This window comes from Cydia pomonella, chromosome 15, assembly GCF_033807575.1.
Source record: "Cydia pomonella isolate Wapato2018A chromosome 15, ilCydPomo1, whole genome shotgun sequence".
NCBI lineage: Eukaryota > Metazoa > Arthropoda > Insecta > Lepidoptera > Tortricidae > Cydia > Cydia pomonella.
The window spans coordinates 7,834,327-7,855,220 of record NC_084717.1 but is presented as its reverse complement, the minus strand read 5'-3'; the positions used below and the strand labels follow the sequence as shown (position 1 = coordinate 7,855,220).

The following is a 20,894-nucleotide window of genomic DNA, read 5'->3' as shown; positions in this document are numbered from 1 at the left end:
CTCTTCTTGTCCGAGACGTTTTTACATAGGTAGTCCGCTGTCGCTACAGCGCCGGATCACTATTCCAAAGCTAAAAGAAAAAACACCTCTGGTTTGACAGGTGTTTTGACAATCATTAGTTGTTAATTCTCGATAATATTTGGTTTTATGCTTATCTTTGCATAAAGGAGTGGAGATTTGATGTGTACAGTATTTTTTAAAGTGAATTAATAAGTGACATATGGTTTTTTGTGATATTCGTCAGTATGTATGAAAAATACGCGCAGAGGATTGGATGCCGGTTGGTAAGCTATTAATCAACATTGAAAGGTACGTGATAAAAACACAACACTTTTGTTGTTCATTTCAACATTGTATCTAGCTGCTAATGCTGCTTTTCAACTTGTAACTGTTGTGAATACATAAAAAACAACCAAAATTAGGTTACCAGGAGCTTCTATTTGGTCATAGACAAATACAAACTATGAACCATTTACTTCCGTAGTGTCACTAGTGACGTACGACCGTGCGTATGACATTGTTTTGGCGCGATACCGGTTAATTAAGTATGACTTTTTCATCTGTTAAGTTGGCCCTACTCAACTTTTATTTATTCCTTGATCCTTCATTGACAATCTATTGAATCTATAGGAGAAGAAAAACCGTTTTTTCTTTCATTCAAATCGCTTACTATTAAGGACGCGCATTGTGAATTGGTGACTAATTCAGTGCAAAAAATCACAAAAATGTCAAAAAGGAAAGCAGGTGAAACGGAGACTGATTATCTCAAAAGAAAATTACGTCGACTACAGAAGAAAATAAAGAAGTTACCATCAGAGTCAACATTGCCGATGCCGATCCAAGCTGATTCGCAACCTTCGTCGCGGGAACCATCGCCACAGCGAGAATCGACACCGAAGAAACAGGAGGAACCCAATAACGAAGCAACTAATCCTGAGGACCTTATAGGTTTGTTATTGAAAGATTAAATATAACTATCTTACTTCAAACAACTGGGTAGTAATACCTAGTGGTACTATGTTGTGTCCCATATGGTGGAGAAAATTCTGGTCTATTTTTTTCTTTGGTTCTCCTTTTTTGTCAGTTTAACCACCCTGGGCAAGCTAGCGCTACCACACAGCGGGTAGACCTTGACCAACCATATCTGAGACTATACTTTATTGAATTGAAAGATAACATTGTATGACATAATATTCATACTTTACATACATGGTATGTAGTGCTATCACCTGCGGATAGACAAACATTGCATCTTGAGCTAAGCGCTATCATATAACGGATAGACATGCTACCTCATATTAAGCGCTATCACTTAGTGGATAGACTACTTGAGACATATGAAGTCTTCAATGTCTTAACATTATGTTATAAATTTCAGAGGATGAGGATGTGTTGCCGGAAGAATTCCTACTTGCCCTTGGTACAGAAGGAGAAGAAACTGTAGAGCGAGGTCAAGAGATTCGGCCCGAGCTTGCTGCTCGATGGACAAAATTGATGTGTGTAGGACTGGACAAAGAAGCACAAGAACAACTTGTCAAGAAATATCCAGCCCCTACAAACTTTTATAAGGAAGCTCCCAAAATAAATCCGGAGATCACAGCTTCTCTTTCTGAGATTTCCCAAAAACGGGATAAACGCATAATCCATCGACAGAATTTAACACTCAAAGTTATGTATGCTCTGGGAAAAACCCTAACGAGTGTTTTAAAAGGAAATATTAATTCAAAAGCGGTAATTGAAGAGGTGAATGATGCGGCAAAATTATGCTGTCAAATTTTTCATGAAGACTCTCCCTCCAGAAAGTTCTTTGCCTTATCAGGGGCTAACCAGACAATTAAAGAAGCAGTTAGAGGAGAGAAACCAGATGAATATTTATTTGGGAAAGATTGTGGAGAAAAAATAAAAGCGGCTCAAGTCATTAAAAAGACCGGAGCACAAATAAAAGCCCCTGAAACAAATACCAACAAAAATCCTGCTATAAAACAGCAACAACCAAGAAGGCAGGGAAACTGGAAGGGCCCGCCACCGCAGTACCAACAGCAACGCTCACGTGGCGGGCATCGACAGGCACCAGCGACGAGGAAGTACCAGGCTCCTCACAGAGACCTGAAACGGAACCATCAACGGAGCCGTCACACGCACCGCCGCTAACACAGGTACATGCAGGAAGAATAAAACAATATTTCAACAATTGGTTAGAAATAACAGACGACCCAGTAGTATTGGACTGGGTGCAAGGGTATAAAATCCCCTTTAATCACACACCGCCACCATATGAAGCTGCTAAACAGAATTGGTCTAGAAAAGAAACTGTTTTAATTAGCCAAGAAATAGAAAAACTTCAAGTGTTAGGAGCAGTTTCAAAGTGCTCCTATACAAAAGACCAATTTACTTCACCAATATTCCTGGTTCCCAAACCAAACGGTTCATATAGATTTATCTTAAACTTAAAAAAGCTTAATCAATATATTAAAACTGAACATTTTAAATTAGAAGACATTAGGACTGCATGCAAGCTAATGACAAAAGACTGTTTTTTAGGATCTGTTGATCTTCGAGAAGCTTACTTCTCTGTTCCTATATCAGATAACTTCAAAAAATATTTAAGATTCAGTTTTAATGGACAGTTGTACCAGTTTAATGCTCTTCCATATGGTTTATGTACGGCTCCTTTTGTATTTACAAAAATAATCAGACCAATAAGTACCTACCTCAGAAGTAATAATGTAATACTGACATGCTATCTGGACGATGTTCTGTTTTATGGGAATTCTGAAAAAAATTGCAAAGATAATATAACTCTAGCTTGCAGTATTTTAGAAGATCTAGGTTTTGTTATCAATTTTGATAAAAGTGTCCTAACACCAAACAAAAAATGTAAATTTTTGGGCCTTATTTTAAATTCTCAAAATATGTCTTTAGGAGTACCTGAATCGAAGCAATTGGCGTTATTACAAAAAATTGAGTTGTTTCAGCATAAATCCTCTTGTAGCATAAGAGATTTTTCACAATTGTTGGGATCACTCAATTCTACAGCTCCTGCTATCCCATATGGTTGGGTATATACAAAGTTACTTGAAAGAGAAAAATATTTAGAGTTATTAAAAAACCAGGATAATTATGATGCAACAATGACTCTCTCACAGACTATAATTTCTGAATTAGATTGGTGGTGTAGAAATATGGATAAACCCAACTTACTGAAACAACATAAATTCATCTGTGAAATTCACACAGACTCCTCACTCACAGGGTGGGGAGCCTTCTGTGAGGGTAGAAAAACATCAGGGTCTTGGTCGCACTCAGAGAAACAAAATCATATTAACTACTTAGAATTAAAAGCAGCGCTATTAAGCCTTAAATGCTACACAAAAGAATTAAGAAATTGCGAGGTACTTTTAAGAATAGATAATACTACAGCAGTAGCATATATCAATAAATATGGAGGAATTCAATTTCCACATCTTAACAGTATTACCAGAGAAATTTGGCAATACTGTGAAGAGAGAAACATATGGATCTTCGCATCATACATTAACACTAAAGATAATTTTGAAGCTGATACAGAATCTAGAAAAATTAACATAGAATGGGAAATTTGTAAGAGTGCCTATGGAGAAATACTAAACAGGTTTGGAAAACCAGAAGTTGACTTGTTTGCCTCAAGAATCAACACTAAATGTGATAAATTTGTTTCTTGGAAATGTGACCCTGATGCTTTTGCTATAGATGCCTTTACCTTGAGCTGGAAAAATATGTACTTTTACGCCTTTCCACCTTTCTCCTTGATTCTAAAATGTGTTCAAAAGATTATGATAGATAAAGCCACTGGTATCTTAGTCTTTCCGTTATGGCCATCTCAACCATGGTTCCCTCTTGTAAAAAGCTTAGCAATTGGTGATCTTTTAATATTTAATCCTAACAAGAATCTATTATCATCAAATTTCAGAGAGACTCACCCACTCCACCAACAGCTTACCCTGGCTGCAGCGAGGCTGTCAGCGAAGCATATGTAAGGCGCGGCACCCCCGCCTCAGCCCTACAAATAATGCTCAAGTCCCTGTCTAAAAACACCATGCGACAGTATAACTCGCCATTAAAGCTGTGGTGGAAATACTGCAACGATCATAGTCTAGATCCATATCAGGTTTCAGTTCCACATATTCTTAGATATTTAAGTGAATCTTTTAAATCTGGGGCTTCGTATGGAACCTTAAATTCTACTAGGTCTGCATTATCCTTAATTTTGGGTCCTAAAATAGGAACGGACGACCGAATAAAAAGGTTGATGAGAGGCATATACCGATCAAGGCCTCCAAAACCAAAATACAATGCTACTTGGGACCCAGGAATAGTTTTAAACTATTTGAGCACCATACCTATGATAAATAGTTCTCTAGAAATTTTAACAAGAAAACTGATAACACTTTTGGCTTTGGCTACTGGACATAGAGTCCAAACATTATCGTTGATTGATATTAAAAATATAGTTTTTTCTAGTGACAAGGTCAACATTTTTATATCTGACATTATAAAAACGTCCAAATATGGGACACCACAACCATTGTTACAACTTCCAATCTATGACAGAACAGAAATCTGTCCTGTAAAGACTCTAAAGACATATATTGAAGCTACAAAAAGTATAAGAAATCAACATGGCAGGTTAATTCTTACTTTTAAAAAACCACACATTCCTGCGTCCACGCAAAGTATAAGTCGGTGGATCAAGAAAACCTTGAACGAGGCAGGAGTTGATGTGAATATTTTCACTGCACACTCGACTAGACACTCCTCTACATCTGCTGCACTGAGAGCAGGTCTGAATATTGATCAAATTCAAAAAACAGCGGGTTGGTCTGGAACTTCAACCACATTTGCCAGACATTACAATAGACCGGTCACAGAGACCTTACACTTTAGTAACGCAGTTCTGAACTCTACCCGAGAGTAATCATAGAGGCTCAGAACAAGGATGATTAATATAATATATGCTAATAAATAATTAACAGCAGTATAACTGTCTGTAACGTTAATGATTACTTAGAAGTATTGTTATGTTGCTTTGTTTTTAAATTTTACTCGTTAATAAAACGATTACCTTTTCCTTACTTTTGCTTATTATTCACAACCCTAGCTTCAAACAGCTACCTATGTAAAAACGTCTCGGACAAGAAGAGGAGTATAATTATATGATTAAACGAACTTACCTTAAGTGAAGTTCTATCATAATTATACGATGCTTCTTGTCCGAGACGTCGGTCCCGTACCCTCCCATAAATCCTGATGTATTTATTCCCAAATATATAGGGTTGTTCATAGTATAATATCTTTAAACTAATGATTGTCAAAACACCTGTCAAACCAGAGGTGTTTTTTCTTTTAGCTTTGGAATAGTGATCCGGCGCTGTAGCGACAGCGGACTACCTATGTAAAAACGTCTCGGACAAGAAGCATCGTATAATTATGATAGAACTTCACTTAAGGTAAGTTCGTTTAATCATATAATTTTTATTCCAAAAATCATCCATACGGGTGTGAAAAGAGAGGTGGAAGTTTGTCTGAGGAATCAATAACAGCTGAACCGATTTAAATAAAATCTACTTCTACAGCTTTGATTTAGTAAAAAATGAAAATACATCTTAAGAACACAAAAATTTATATATAACAATCAATATTTAATAAACTGCGGAAACTGTCATAATCATTAAGATTAAATTTAGACTGGCGATTATAATATTTTTAAGCGAGCACACTTTTCAGATTTTTATCAATATTGTGACAATTTATTATTTATTAATTCTCTTCGTAGCTTTATTTTCATTGTTAATATTTAAGAAATTATTGTTATTGTAATTATGTAAATATGTAATTTAATGTAATATAATGTAAATAGGTTTTAAATTATTTTGCATGCCTACTAATATACATAAGGTATTGACATCATCAGGACATAATACTATTAACTTAACCATCTTATCGGTACATAATTTTGCCTAAAATAAATCTGATTTTATTTCAGTTCTACCAAAGGAAATCTTTCGTTCAGATAACGCCGTATTTTGACCTTTTTATATTGAGTGGTGAGACGTCTGCATGTCTAACATAGTAGGTACAGCATAGCTAGTATCTAGTATAGTAAGTATTTCAATTATAAAACAATAAAACAGACGCGTAAAAATAATCATGTGCATTTTTATTCTGCATGCAAAACACGAAAGTGCATCGAAAAACAAATGTAAGTAGTTGTATTTATTTACTTACTAAAAGTGCAATATCGTGTTGGTCGTCAATGTGTTTTAATATTTTACTAAACATTAAAGTGTGTTTATACAAAAAGATTGTTTGATTCTTCTGTTTTGCACTAAAAATACGAGTAAATATGGAGAGCAGAAGTGGACAATGAACAATGATAGTTCTGCAAACACGATAGTGAAAAAAAGTTTCGTAGGTGGTTCATGGAAATACCATAAGGTCATTAAAAGCTGTAGGTGCAGATATCTACAATGTGCGCATGTTACATTTGTATGCATATTGCAACGAAGCAGGAAACTAATTGATAACAATAACGCATTTGCTATGCATACATTTTAGAACGTATGTCTCACGTGTAAGATTTAAAGTTGCTAATAGATATTTCGAGACGTGACCGCCCATAGGAAGCCATTCGCCCTTGCTATATTCCCGCTGTATGAAGAGGGCGAGTCCAATGGTCAGACAAACCAGTTTAACATGCTAATTCGAGATCTCTAACCACTACGTAACAGGTGCTTAAGATCAAACAATATCTGTAAGTTCTTTGGTCACATGACCAGCAATTTCAGTAGTGCAGGGCCGGGCGGAAAGCGGGAGAATCTGCGATGGATCCCCAACCAGAAAGATGGTCAAGACTATCATCAAATCAGCGACGAAAGATTTCGTCTTCGGGTGATTTAACAATGCTATGCAAAAGGATATACTGGAGTAACAGAGAGCTATGCCCCATAGCCAAGATCATTCTGTCTAAAGATGCTGCCTTTTTATGCTAGTTCGCTAAAGAGTTCGATTCACCTGCACTCGGTAGCTTATGAATCTACGGCCTTGTCTTATGTCCGCATGTCACTAGGAAGCGACAGAAACGTTTATTTGGACCGTTTCCTAGATTTTGATGCACGCGTCTTTGTCGTGTCTAAGTATACACCATATTAATATTAGTATAATACCAGACGACGTAAAGGTTACTCGGCGGATGTAGTTGTATAACTGTTGACCGTAAATCTTGGGCCGTTGTTTTATGACAATGCCGCATATGGCTGGTATAACCGGACCGAGATATGTGGCTAACCTATATGTATTTTAGAACTGTCAAATTGTAAGATTAAGTTTATAACATTTGGCTATAACTGTGTGCAAATAGGTAGCTTTTAGTAGTGGTAGTGGCTGAAGTAGTGAAATAAATTACCAGAAAATAAACGTAGGTATATAACCAAAAAATGAAACTTATGAATCTTCTTGGCTTTATAATTAGGCTTAATGGCCCTAATTACTTTGTAAAAGTAAATTGGTACACACTAATTAAGTATAGTAAAATTTAAAAAAAAAAATGTCTGCTACAGAAGCACTTGAATACCATCATTCATAAGAAGATATTAGCTTAATTGCTCGATGTCAGTTCAAATTTACGATATCAGCATTCACCAACAATCTGCATTATTTGCCAGATATCTGAACATGATTCTGAATAATCGTGCCTAGTTATAGAATGTGTGATATTTTTTGCCGAGGCTGTCATTAGGCGGTATTATTTAAATTGGTGGGCAAAAACTGGTCTGCGGCGTTCTTTGTGGCAGTCCGCGGACGCTCCGAATGCTCAGGGCTGTTGGGTTAATCAGTTTATTTTATACTGCCTTTTGTGAATTCTATCTTCATTATTATCTCAGAACAGTAATGATTAACGTTCTACAACGATTTTAATAATGAGAAATGTTATTTCAGTTATTTGTGAGTTTACCGGCAGATTTTTATGGGTATTACATATATATGTACAGTACCCCTAGTGTAACTTTGATCGACATCATAACGTGACGAACGCGTTTGCGTTAAGTCTCATTTTGTATAGGATTTTGAGTTTCCAAAACGTCCCGCTTGGCGCGCTCTTTCGAAATCCAATACAAAATGAGACTAAACGCAAACGCGTACGTCACGTTTGGAAATCGAATTTATTTACACTAGGGGTACAGGTAACATAAGTAATAGACAAATAGTTGAAACAACTGATAACTAGTGGCTTAGTTGTAGACCTCGCGATAAGCTTCATAAGCTTAAAAAATGTAAAAATAAAAATTACTTCGTCGAGTCATCATCACAGCGAACTCACAAGGGTCTTAAGTGCCATAAACCCTACTGGTACTAAGGTCCTTTATGTCGATTTCTACCATTTTCAACAGTTTTGAAAAACGAAATTATCGAACCTGCTCACAACTTACGTGACCTGCAGACGAAAACATCTGGACATACGAAAACAATTTTTGCCCAAGCTGAAATGCAAACGGAGATCTTCGCTAACGCTCGGTCAGCTACGCCTGTAAAAAGTTTGTTCTGAAGATATTCTATCAGTAAATAATCCTTCGGAGACTTGAAATTGAAAATTGAAACCATCTCCTTTGGAATTAAAATAGTACATTTCAATGCAAGTGTGCAAAGCGTGTCATTAATAACGAATCCCGAGATGTATTTTATGAGCCGTAGGTAAGGTAGTTGATTTTGCATAAGTAAATAAATCATCTACAAAAATACGTTTCCTCTGTACTTTCAATTAACTCTAAACCAGTTGATCATAATTTTAAATTATTTAGTCTATATTTAACGAAAAGGTTTTTCTTCCGTTTGAATATTCATAAACGTGCCTCACGGGTGGCGCGCTCCCGAGGCCGATATTATCAAATGGACCAAAATAGCTCGGTCGTGCCAAATTTTCGTTGGAAACAAAGACTCAGTGTTTCCAGGCTCTTAAAAAGTTAATTGCTGCCACGGATTCACATCGCAAGAAACACCAAATGTGTTTTTTAAAGTTTCGTACCCATCGCTTACTGTATTTAATGATTATTTTTTATTGTTTTTGAGGCGGCGTGAGACTTAACACGGTTAAGTTTAAGATATACTCAGACTGATCTCTACATATGTAAACTTAGCTTCACATCACTATAGGTTCAGAAAACGCGTTTTCATCGCGTGATAATCAATAGATAAGAGTGAAATAAGTTACATATCATATATTTATAAATCAAGCAATAAAAAAGTATGAAAAACCCATGCATAAACAATGTAACAAGAAAACTCTTATAGGACTTAAAAAGGCACTGTTATTTCAACAGATCCTAGATTATAGAAGACACATAAACGGTTCTTTTGTTGATTCTGGCATTTGTTTAATCCCTTGAATACGAGTAATATAAGTTTGCCTGAGTTAAGTAATACGCATTAAAATCTAAGTATTAGAAGTAAATCACATGACAAGATGTGAATACGACAGCATAATAGGTACGGAATATCTGTCGTACAGAGACAGCGATACTCTGGTCTAATCCTTCAATAAATAATCCTTCCAAGGATCTGTTAAAATTTAAATTAAGTACTTTAAATCGAGCCGGACGCGCTACACATGGATCCGAGATCAGTACCCCTAGTGTAAATAAATTCGATTTCCAAACGTGACGTACGCGTTTGCGTTTAGTCTCATTTTGTATTGGATTTCGAAAGAGCGCGCCAAGCGGGACGTTTTGGAACCTCAAAATCCTATACAAAATGAGACTTAACGCAAACGCGTTCGTCACGTTATGATGTCGATCACAGTTACACTAGGGGTAAAGATCACATTGTTTTACTTCGATCCGATCCCTAATTTTACTGCACATACAGTACTCAAGTCAGACCACAATAAGGAAAGGTAATAATGTTGAACATCGTACTGTAAAACTCAAGGAACAACATAATTCTCCAGTTGAGTGTATCAGCGTTTCTAATGCACGTGCAGTCGTCATTAGGTTTGCGGGCCCTAATCAATCCACCATAAACCTTGCCGTATCCAACCTAGACTACTTATTCACCGACTTCCTCAATCCACAGCCTTATACGTCACACATGCACAGAGCATCGCACAAAGGAGCCTTGTTCGTGAACCAACGAAGGCCGACCGGCCCGCCAGCAACGAGTTCCTACATACACGAGCAATGTACCCGCTCATACGAGAAGTTCATGGCTACTTTTATTTTTAAGTGAGATAAACTCGACAAGAAGGTCAAGGACTTTATTTTTGGCGGATGCGGCGATGTGCCCGTTGGCAGCCGCTTCTGATTCAAGAAACATACTAACGTCTAACGTCTCTAAGCTTTTGAATTTAAATTTAACAGATTAACTACAATTTCAATATATCTGTTACTTTATTATTGATATTTTTATGCATCTGACTGAAATGACTTCATATTTTGGGAAAAATACTATGTCATCAAAAACATGCTCCAAAATATGTTCCAGATTAAGGATTTTATGAATATTATTAAAACTTTTCATTATTAAAATATTCAGATGAATGGATACGAAGAAGGACAATGAATAGAGAGCAAAAGATACCCATTGTTTGGGGTATCTTTGCTTTTACCTTTTGTATAGTTTACTTAATTAGGGGCACAACCCCGTTACATTGTGCGCCAAATTAATAGGCGCACACAAAAATTAGTGTATTACCACGTATTACTAACGCAGCAACTCAAAGTTTATATATTCATTTTCGTTTATCTGAGTAAATACGTAAGTAAATAATAACATAGAAATAATATTATTCATTACAGGGGATCAAAGTAGGACCGTTTTACGGTCCTTTAAACTCTTACCACAAACATTAATCACAAAAAAGGTTATAATCTATTTACATCGTAAAATAAAGTTGTTGTTTACATTTTCTTAAAATTACAATGATCGGCACTACACGACTGTCATCAATATTTTTACAGTAATGGATCTGTCGTGTCGTACCGCAGACATGCTCACAACATGCTCACAAGAACCGTAGTAAACAACACATAAGTACATTCTCGTGGGTATACGTTTTTCCGCAAGCAAGAAATGAACCACTTAAACTCCGCTGCATCCCAGCTACAGCCAATTTTATTCGAATTTAATATTATTTCACACTAATGTCAATTCGTCACGCACATTGCTTTGCAAGCAGTTGAAATCATGCATTCAATAAATTTCCAATTTGATTCTCAGCGGCCCAAGCAACATTAAAACCCGATTTAATTACATTTTGACATCACCGCCTCGCAGAGCGTATCTTTGGCATTTTCCTCCGGCAAGTACATGTAGGCACGGTGTTTTTTCAACACCGCATAAGGTATTCGCCATAGCGGACGCATTAGCATTTCGCCGGCGATTCACTGCCAAGTTGTCCTTGGAATAAGGATGTAGCAAGTCTGAGCAGAAATATACACACATAGAATCGGTGCGTTTGAACACTTCGAATGGGGTTTGTAATCGATACGTTATGAAAGATTGGAAACTGAATACGAAGGCAAGCGCTGTAAAAGTGGGGGATTGGCGTATTGACAGCGGGATTTTGAGTTCTGCCGGTGCCTTTCCTTATCGATTACAACTTGAGAATGCTGTTCTGTGTAAGGAAATACTGTAGGTGTTTGTAGAGGATTATGAATGTAATAATGTCGCTAAATTGTATACTTATTAATTGTACTTACCTACTTACATACATATTATATTTGTATTAGATTTAAACAAAAATCGAATGATGACTAACAGTGTCTACGCTACCGTTAATGAATATTTTATACTTAAATATGTATAATTGAAAACAAAACTAGATGATAAATTATTTTTTAACAAGCAGAAACGTCTGCGAACGATGCTATTAAGTTTAAAATAAATTTAAAAGTGGAAAAATTACTGTCTTGGGTGAGACTTGAACTCACGGCCTCTGGATAGATACTCCGGCGCTCTGCCATCTGAGCCGCCAAGACCTCATCCATAGGCAGCAATTTTTTCCACCATATGGGTCTAGGGGTCCCTAGCGACTTCTACCGTAAGAAAGAACGATACACTTCTTAGACGGCTACCGGAACCAGAGACCGTGAGTTCAAGTCTCACCCAAGACAGTGATATTTCCACTTTTAAATTTAAAACTAGAAGATGTTTGTAATATTAAACGGGGTATCTTAGTTTTATAAATAGCAGAAAAGATTGAACAACCGCACTGTGGGCTGGATCGGCCAAAAAAAGGACATTCGTATTTTTTTGAGTTTTCTTTTAAATGCTATTCAATGGAAAATTGTGTAAGGAATAATAAATGTGGTGTACATTATAGCATTTAACTATCGAACAATAATGTAAAATTACAAAAAAAAACATGTACAATCGAAGTTATGTGGACTTTTGACTCGACTAAGAAAAAACGGGCACCTACAGAACAAACCTGCTTATCATTTCGTATTCTATAAAACTTGGAAAATAAATTCCTGAAAGGTAGCAGACGTGTTCGCTAATAGTTTCCGGAGACAAGATATCTATTTGTGGATCCTATATATAAAAAAAAGACTTATGTTTTTGTGCTTTCAATGTGCCTTATTTTGAAAAAAAAATGTATACCATATTTATTGTTCCTTACACAATTCTCCATCGAATAGCAGTTATTTAAATTATTTTCTCAAAAAAGTACGAATGTCCTCTGTTCGGCCGATCCAGCCCACAGTGAACCGGCGTATTCTCCCACATCGCAGTATTTTGATGAAAACATTGCAGAAATCTCCTATTTTTAGGTATAACGTAGTTTCTAAAAACATATTGTACTACGCCCCAGGGTTCAATGTACGCATTAAGCGACCATGGCGATTTACCAGAATGTTTGATAAATATTTGTGTGCGTCACATCTCATGCGCATGCGATCGTGAGCTAATCACGATCTACATTGCTTCGACACATTACATCAAATAGTATGGGTAATATGTGTTTTTATATCCCATATAGGTACTAACTTAAATGACAGTCCAATTAGCCAATAGGGTACTTGGCTGCTAGCCAAATAAGTTTATTTTTGGAACTAACAAAACGATTAACCACTAATGACGACCACGAACTTGTTCTACCCGAGTTATTAAATAGAAATTGTGTCAAAAAGTAACCCCAGTCTACGATTTTATAATATTTTTCTGCTGCTTTATTTCGTGCATGGTGCGAAATAATTTATTTTAAATACAGGAAACATGTCTATTTACTATCCATCTTATACAAAGGCCACAGGATCCTATTTTAAAGAAATCCTACAATTATGCCTAATTTGTTAAAATTGCTGTTATTACATTATCTTAGGTTACTCGTAGTTAAATAAATATATGAACAAATTTGACATATATGATCATGAAACAAATCCAACTTTATAGCTCTTGTACAGTCAGCGTCAATACCGGGTGAATTATTACAGGGACCTATATCTCTTTGTTAAGCTATCAGATAATGATAGAGATACTTTTGACGCGTAATCTGTTCCGTTACTTTTGATGCTGACTGTATTACTCGAGCGATAGTATAGATACGTAGTTGGACAGATGATCTTCTTATTCAAATATCAATGTTCGCGGTAATCCCCTGCTTAAAACCTAACGCCATTTAGTTTAACTTATTCGAATAAGTGACTAGATGGCCCAGAGAAGTTAAAAGCGCTAGGTATACACATTACTAATGTTAATGACACCAACTTTTAACAATTACGACGACCGCAAATTTGTATTGTAAATCCGTCTCTATTACTAACGTTTCGTATAAGAATAAGCATAAGTAGGTACATAACATATATTAATGTTGTAACAACACCCACACCACGTCAATATTTTATAAACTACGCGCTTTACCTTCACGTCGAATAACATTTTACAATATTAAAAATCAAACATATAAAAATCATGCATCCTTAATTTATACAAAGAGCAGCTGACGCAAATAATCCAGTTTTATATGTATTTACATACTTACCAAACTAGCTCACTTACTTTAATTAACAAAAACCGGCCAAGAGCATGTCGGGCCATGCTCAGTGTAGGGTTCCGTAGTTACTCTTCCGTCACAATAAGCTAAACTGGAGCTTAAAGTATAGTAAATTGTTAACCAAGGGATGAAACGTGAGTTAAACAAATAGGCAAATTTGCATAATCAGTACCTAATTAAAGTCTTTTACTATGAAGGGGAAACTTTTTGCGATAACTTAAAAACAGCTAAACTGATCATGTCCGCTATAGTTTTCATTTAAAGTCTTTCTTAAGCTCTACTTCCACGATTTTTTTCATATTTTTTGGACCTATGGTTCAAAAGTTATGGTTATGGTTTTTTTTCTTTCGGAGCGATTATCTCCGAATATATTCACTTTATCAAAAAATGTTTGTTGAAGACCCCTATTAGTTTTGAAAGTCCTTTCCAACGATACCCCACACTGTAGGGTTGAAGCAGAAAAAAAAATTCACCCCCACTTTACGTGTAGGGGAGGTACCCTCAAAAAAATTAAATTTTTAGATTTTATTGTACGATTTTGTCGGCTTTATTGATTTATATATCCGTGCCGAATTTCAGCTTTCTAGCACTAACGACCACGGAGCAAAGCCTCGGACAGACAGACAGACAGACGGACATGGCGAAACTATAAGGGTTCCTAGTTGACTACGGAACCCTAAAAAGGCAGGCGCTCTATATATTAAAATAGTGGTTTGTTATATCCTACGCAAATTTGCCAATTCCTTCAGTAAGTAGGTACAACCGGAAACGCACATCGCTTCATTAAGTACAGTTAACCGACATTCTCCTTACTTTGTCGCAGTAAAGTAAAAAAAGCTTTAGGTAGACGAACATATAGTATCTATGAGATTATGATTCACGTTAGAATTCATACATGCATATAAAGATACTATAATATACTTCTGCAAAAACAAAGAATCTCTTTTTTCTTTTTTTTTCTTTTTTAGCTATATGTAATGCATTACACGGCCGGATTTATTTCTGACCTCTAAAATTAACGTGCCTAAATTGTACATATAAATAGTTAACAACAAAATTAAGCTTGTTATTAATCACCACCCTAAATATGTCCGGAAAGTCAACATCGCAAGATAAACGATGCATGCGACATAAGTTAATTGCTCGGCCTCCGAGCGCCAGGAAGGCGGCACTTCCGAGCGGAAGATCAGGCGCGGAAGTAGGCACTTCCTGGCCTGCCGCCGACGTTTTGACTTAATTTTTGATGCAGCCTCCATGGGTCCGTTCCTTGATAAATATAGTAGGAAATATCCAGTCGACGAAACCATATTTTACGGCCAAGTAAATCGGGCTGTACCTAATAGATTTCGAATTGAACTTGAGAAATATCTGCTTAGGGCCCAGGGAATCCAGGATATGAGGAGATCACTGAAACACGTCCGTTCGGTATTGCATTTAATCGATCGACAAAGACAGGTACGAAATCTACCCTCTATTGTGGTAGCATAAGTCTACCCACATACATTACACCTCCACCCTTAATTACTAATACATGTTTTGCTTACTAGTAAAGCGAGTGACAACAAAACTAGGATACATAACATAATAATTTAATCAAACTCGAAGCCATATCTTTGCACGGCCTTACGAATGCGCTTGGGTCGGCCCAAAGGGGACTCTGCATACGACTTGCAGCCATTACGGGTACGCCTACTTTATCGCCGAAAATTGTCACCAAGGGCTTATGGTCCGTTCTTAGAATAAATTTTCTACCATATAAGTATTGGTGAAATTTTCGGACTCCATAAATTATTGAAAGTGCCTCTCGTTCAATTTGCGAATACGACTTCTCTGCGGCGTTAAGCACACGCGATGCGTACGCTATTGGTCGCTCGGTGGCGCTAGTGTCGCCGGCGCCGGGCACAAGGTGCGATATGACAGCACCCACCCCCACACTACTCGCGTCAGTGGTCAGAATTAGGGGAAGATCTGGCGAATAATGTGCTAATATATCGCCAGAAATCAACATTTGTTTTACCTCACTAAACGCGCGCATGCAAGCTTCACTCCACTCATACTTCACATCTTTCCGCAAAAGTCCATACAGAGGCGCTAGTATAGTGCTTATGTTCGGAACGAACTTAGCATAATACATCACTAACCCTAGGAATGACCGTAACTTCGCTACATTATTTGGAACCGGTACCTGCTTGATCGCTTCAATCTTTTCAGGGCATGTATGCACGCCGTCCTTACTAATTACGAATCCAAGATATGTTACCGAGTCAGCAAAAAACGTACATTTATCCTTTTTAACTCTTAAACCATATTTCCTTAACCTTTCAAACACTTCGTTAAGCGTGTCTATGTGCGAGCGGTCATCGACCCCTGTTATAATCAAATCGTCCAGAAAGACACCGACCCGAGGCATATCCGCAAACAATTGCTCGAGTTTCCTCTGGAAAATACCGGGACTAGAGGCTAGCCCATATATCAGTCTATTGTACATAAATAAACCCCTGTGGGTGTTAATTACCGTATATTTCTTAGACTCATCATCCAATTCAAACTGGGCGTAAGCTTGCGACAGGTCTAATTTAGTGAACTTACTTCCCCCGTGCAATTTAGTTAGCAAATCTTCTACTTTCGGTAAAGGATAGTGGTCCACTTCTAAACTTTTATTTAGCGTTAACTTAAAATCAGCACATACCCGTATGGTGCCATCTTTTTTAACTACCGGCACTATCGGCGTGGCCCAGTCGGAGGTGGCGACAGGCGTGATGATGCCGTCGCGCACCATCTGCTCGAGCGCGCGCTCCACCGGCTCGCGCAGCGCGTACGCCAGGGGGCGCGCGCGCAGGAACACCGGCCGCGCGTGCGGCCGCAGGTGGAACCCGACCGTGCCCCCGGTGAACCGGCCCAAGCCCTCCGCAAACACCTCACAGTATCTGGAACTGAATTCAGTCTCATCAAACAACTTGTTCACATTAGCAATTTGTTTACATACCAATTTTGACCTATCAATGATATTAAATGCCCTTATCCAACGCCTACCTAAAAGGCTAGTTTTGCCATTTTCAATGACGTATAAGTCTAATTCTTTACAAAAACCATTGCACTGCACTTTAGGTGTTATTTTACCTACAGGTTTTACCTTTATATCTGTATAATAATTCAGCACTAAATTACTTCTTTGTATTTTGCAATGAGTAAACAATTTTTTATAGCATTCTAAACTTATGCACGAAATCGCACTACCTGTGTCTATTTCCATATTTAACCACTTCCCCGCAATGTTAACATCTATGGTGTATGGCTCACACACAAACGATTCGCTGCTATTTAGTGAAAAATTGTTTACCTCGTCGCTTTCGCTGCTGTCCGAATGGTCCAAATACACAACCTTCTCTTCCGTCACGTTGTATAGGGACGAACTTCCGCGCAGCCTAGGACACACCCTTTTTAAGTGTCCTTCTTGGTTACATACTCGACAGACATACTTCCTGAATTTGCATCTGTCGGCTTCATGCTTTGATCCGCACACCTTACACGTTCCATCTAAATCCATATTATTATTTTGACCGAAGCCTCGCATCTTTCCGCTGCCCGCTCCGCTCATGGCGCTTGGACCGCCGCCGACCGTTATCTTCCCGCGGCCCGCTGTTCCCGCCGCTCGACCGCCGTCCGCCGCCGCCCGGCCCCGGCTCGCCCGACCCAAATGATGCACGGCTGTCGTCGCGCCCGCCGCTGGTATACTGTCGCTGGTTCGATTCCGAGCACAGTCTTCTACTAGCGCCGCGTTGACCTCGGCCGCCTCCATGGACACGGCGAGCTTGTACGCCCGGTCGAACGTGATCGTGTCGTCCTCCGTGAACAGCTTCTGTCTGATGTCGTCGTTTAATAGGCCGCACACGAACTGATCCCTCAAGTTCTCCTTCAAGCTATCCCCTGCGAAACTGCAGTCCTTACTTAATTTTTTAAGATCCGTTACAAAGTTCGCAATACTTTCATCACGCTTTTGCACACGTTGACGGAATTTAAAACGTTCTGCGAGCAAACTCGGCTTTGGATTTAGATGACCTTTCATCAGCGCGACCAGCTGGTCATATGTTTTGCTCGCCGGTTTCGCGGGTGTGCACAAATTCACCATAAGTTCATACGCATTTCCGCCCATCACTGTTATTAGTGTAGCCACTTTCACTTCGTTTTTAACATCGTTTGCAACGAAATATTGTTCTAAACGGTCAACATACAGCTCCCAATTGTCATTGACAAGGTCAAACGGTCCGACTTTTCCCACAGGCATGTCGTACACTGTTTATCACGAACTTTACACTTTTAAAATGCACTAGTGTCCAATTGTTCTCGTCGCCACTGAGAAATATCTGCTTAGGGCCCAGGGAATCCAGGATATGAGGAGATCACTGAAACACGTCCGTTCGGTATTGCATTTAATCGATCGACAAAGACAGGTACGAAATCTACCCTCTATTGTGGTAGCATAAGTCTACCCACATACATTACAGAACTTATTTGAGAACGCACTAACTGGAATATTGAAAATATAATTAGATTAGGCTGATTGGTTTGTGTTTCTGCATTCTGTTTTCGCTTACGAACTGGCTATGTTTGAAAGCTCGAGGCACTATATTCATATTATATTGGCATTGTTTTAAGCGTTAATAATAAAGCCTTATAAATATTGGTTTAAAAAATACCCATTTAAAATGGTGAAATAGTACAAACAAAAGCCAGTATCTTGGTGAGCCCTAAGGCAAACATAGGCAAAAAGTTATTTGCAAATATTGCCTATATTCCCAATTATACGTAGGTGCAAACACCGTAAATGGATTTTTTCTGCATTCACGTGTTAGCTTATTCATAATATAGCCAGTTAACACAGTTAACTTCCAAATATGCAAGAATGCTAATAACATTGTTATATGGTAATTTCGTTAGAAGTAGTCTGTTCTAAAAATGCAATAAATATTAAACTTTTGCAGTCCGTTAAAGCAATTTAGTATTATTTATTATATGGCTCTCTTGCCTCTGTTATTTATTTGAAGTGGGTGTGGCTCCTATAGATCGTCTTGAGATATCCGTGAATAGCTCCTTAAATCACTACTACAAAATAGAAATGTAGTACCTACTTTCGAATCGAAAGGGAAAACCCTAAACAGACTAATATACTTACGAGTATATTATATGCAAAGTAATGATTATACTACAGTGATTCTGGAAATATATGTGCTAAAAGCTTAAGAAATATAAATATATGCTTCAAACCAATCAATAGCGTAACAATAAAAGCCTTCTCTATTCTACATTCACATACAATAGTTAAAAGCTCATTGGTTGGATGGAAAAATACTGCCTTAAAATGCAAATAGTTTGGTGACTTGCAGTCATTAGCCGGCGACTCGAGAACTGCGCTTTTACGATATGCAGTGAAATTATCTATACTATGTATACAGTCAATGCCCACAAGTTTGTTTTACGTTGCTTTACCTCTTCCCTATATCTTGCGCGGGTTCTAGTTGGCGCGTCGTTGGATTACTTACAAAGCGATGTAGTCTGTTGTTTTCATGGAGTTGTCGCGTTGTTGTTTTGCAGTTTGTACGTGGTAGGGAGCATTGCGTGGGTCGGAACACTCGGAACGAGTGCGACCGGTCCCCAGGTGTCCGCGCTCTACAGGGATGTAATAGTCACTTTACTAAAATACTACAAATCCTCATTCCTTTGAGATATTGACGGCTTTTAGTAGCTGTCTTACGACAGCTTATAAACCTGGTAATTGGGTACTTATTGAGAATGGAAATTTAGATGGTTTTAAGTTTAAGTATTTTATTAGTTTGACATATTAGTTAATTTATTATTTATTTATATGATAATCAACCGAGAGAGAGTAAATAGATGCAGCTAATACAATTTGGTAAGTAGGTACCTAAGTGAGTAATAAATAATAAAGGTTTAATGACGGGTATTTAAATTTTATTTGTAATGTTTCTCACTTAGTACTTTGTTTACCAGACTATATAATTTGAACCAAATCAAATACAATTTGTTTTATTTCTGTCTGTATTTGCAATTTCCGTTAATGTTTATGTTATCGTGTCATTAAATTTTTGTTGTACTTTTCTATCACAAAAAAAAACGATCGAAGTTCGTTTTATCCGTATAGATAGATTCACGAATACAGCTCTGTGGTCAATCCATGCGGGCCCCGACAGGAAAGGTACGGTTGTTTGCGTAAATTGTGCATCAGCTGGCTAGGAGCTTCCTTTGGTTTAGTACTAAGTAACATTAACTATCTATACCGTTACAACTATGTCCTATATAGCATAGGATATAGTTGTGTTACTATGTTTATGCAAATAAGAATATCTCTCGTTTAACAGCGGCCTATGCTATTTAATGGACGATAATACTGCAGACCTATGCATAATATACCTATTACTAACAACTTCAACAACAATAACTAAGTTTCGCTTTTGGGAGTTTGACCAAGATTATAATCGTATATGTATTGACAAACACCAATCGAAAAGTCATCGTATCGTAAGTATCTGGATGGCATATGCTACGAAAGCTTACGTGACAATTTCCATACATTATTTAAGTGCCGATATGTTTTCCCAAATATTTAGGTACGCTTTTGTATCAAGAAAAAATGCCCATAATTTTCATGCAGGCAATATCGAACAATGGGCGGTCAAATAGGCGTTTGCAAAGACGAGCAATCGACCTTTTCACGCACTTTGGACAGGGCTAAAATAGCTAAGTATGTTTTTTTATTGCCACTTTATGAATAAGTGTCCTTATAAACAAATGATAATAAATGAGATTTTTTGTTGCAATATTTAATAAAATAACAATATCATCGTATAAA

General features: G+C 37.5%; 1 protein-coding gene and 1 long non-coding RNA gene across 2 annotated transcripts in view; both read right to left on the bottom strand.

Moving 5' to 3' along the window:
* LOC133525793 (uncharacterized) overlaps nt 1–20,017 on the bottom strand; it is a 33,764-nt gene extending 13,747 nt beyond the window's left edge. Inside the window, exon 1 of the long non-coding RNA XR_009800633.1 lies at nt 19,567–20,017. This is a non-coding gene — a long non-coding RNA (uncharacterized LOC133525793). The remainder of the gene's footprint in view (nt 1–19,566) is intronic.
* On the bottom strand, nt 16,900–18,531 carry LOC133525692 (uncharacterized). The gene is made up of 2 exons (XM_061862045.1): nt 17,367–18,531; nt 16,900–16,959 (listed from the first exon to the last, which is right to left on the bottom strand). Exons 1-2 carry the CDS (start codon nt 18,309–18,311, stop codon nt 16,945–16,947), a joined length of 960 nt encoding a protein of 319 aa, XP_061718029.1. The 5' UTR covers nt 18,312–18,531; the 3' UTR covers nt 16,900–16,944.
* Nucleotides 20,018–20,894: the final 877 nt, after the last annotated feature.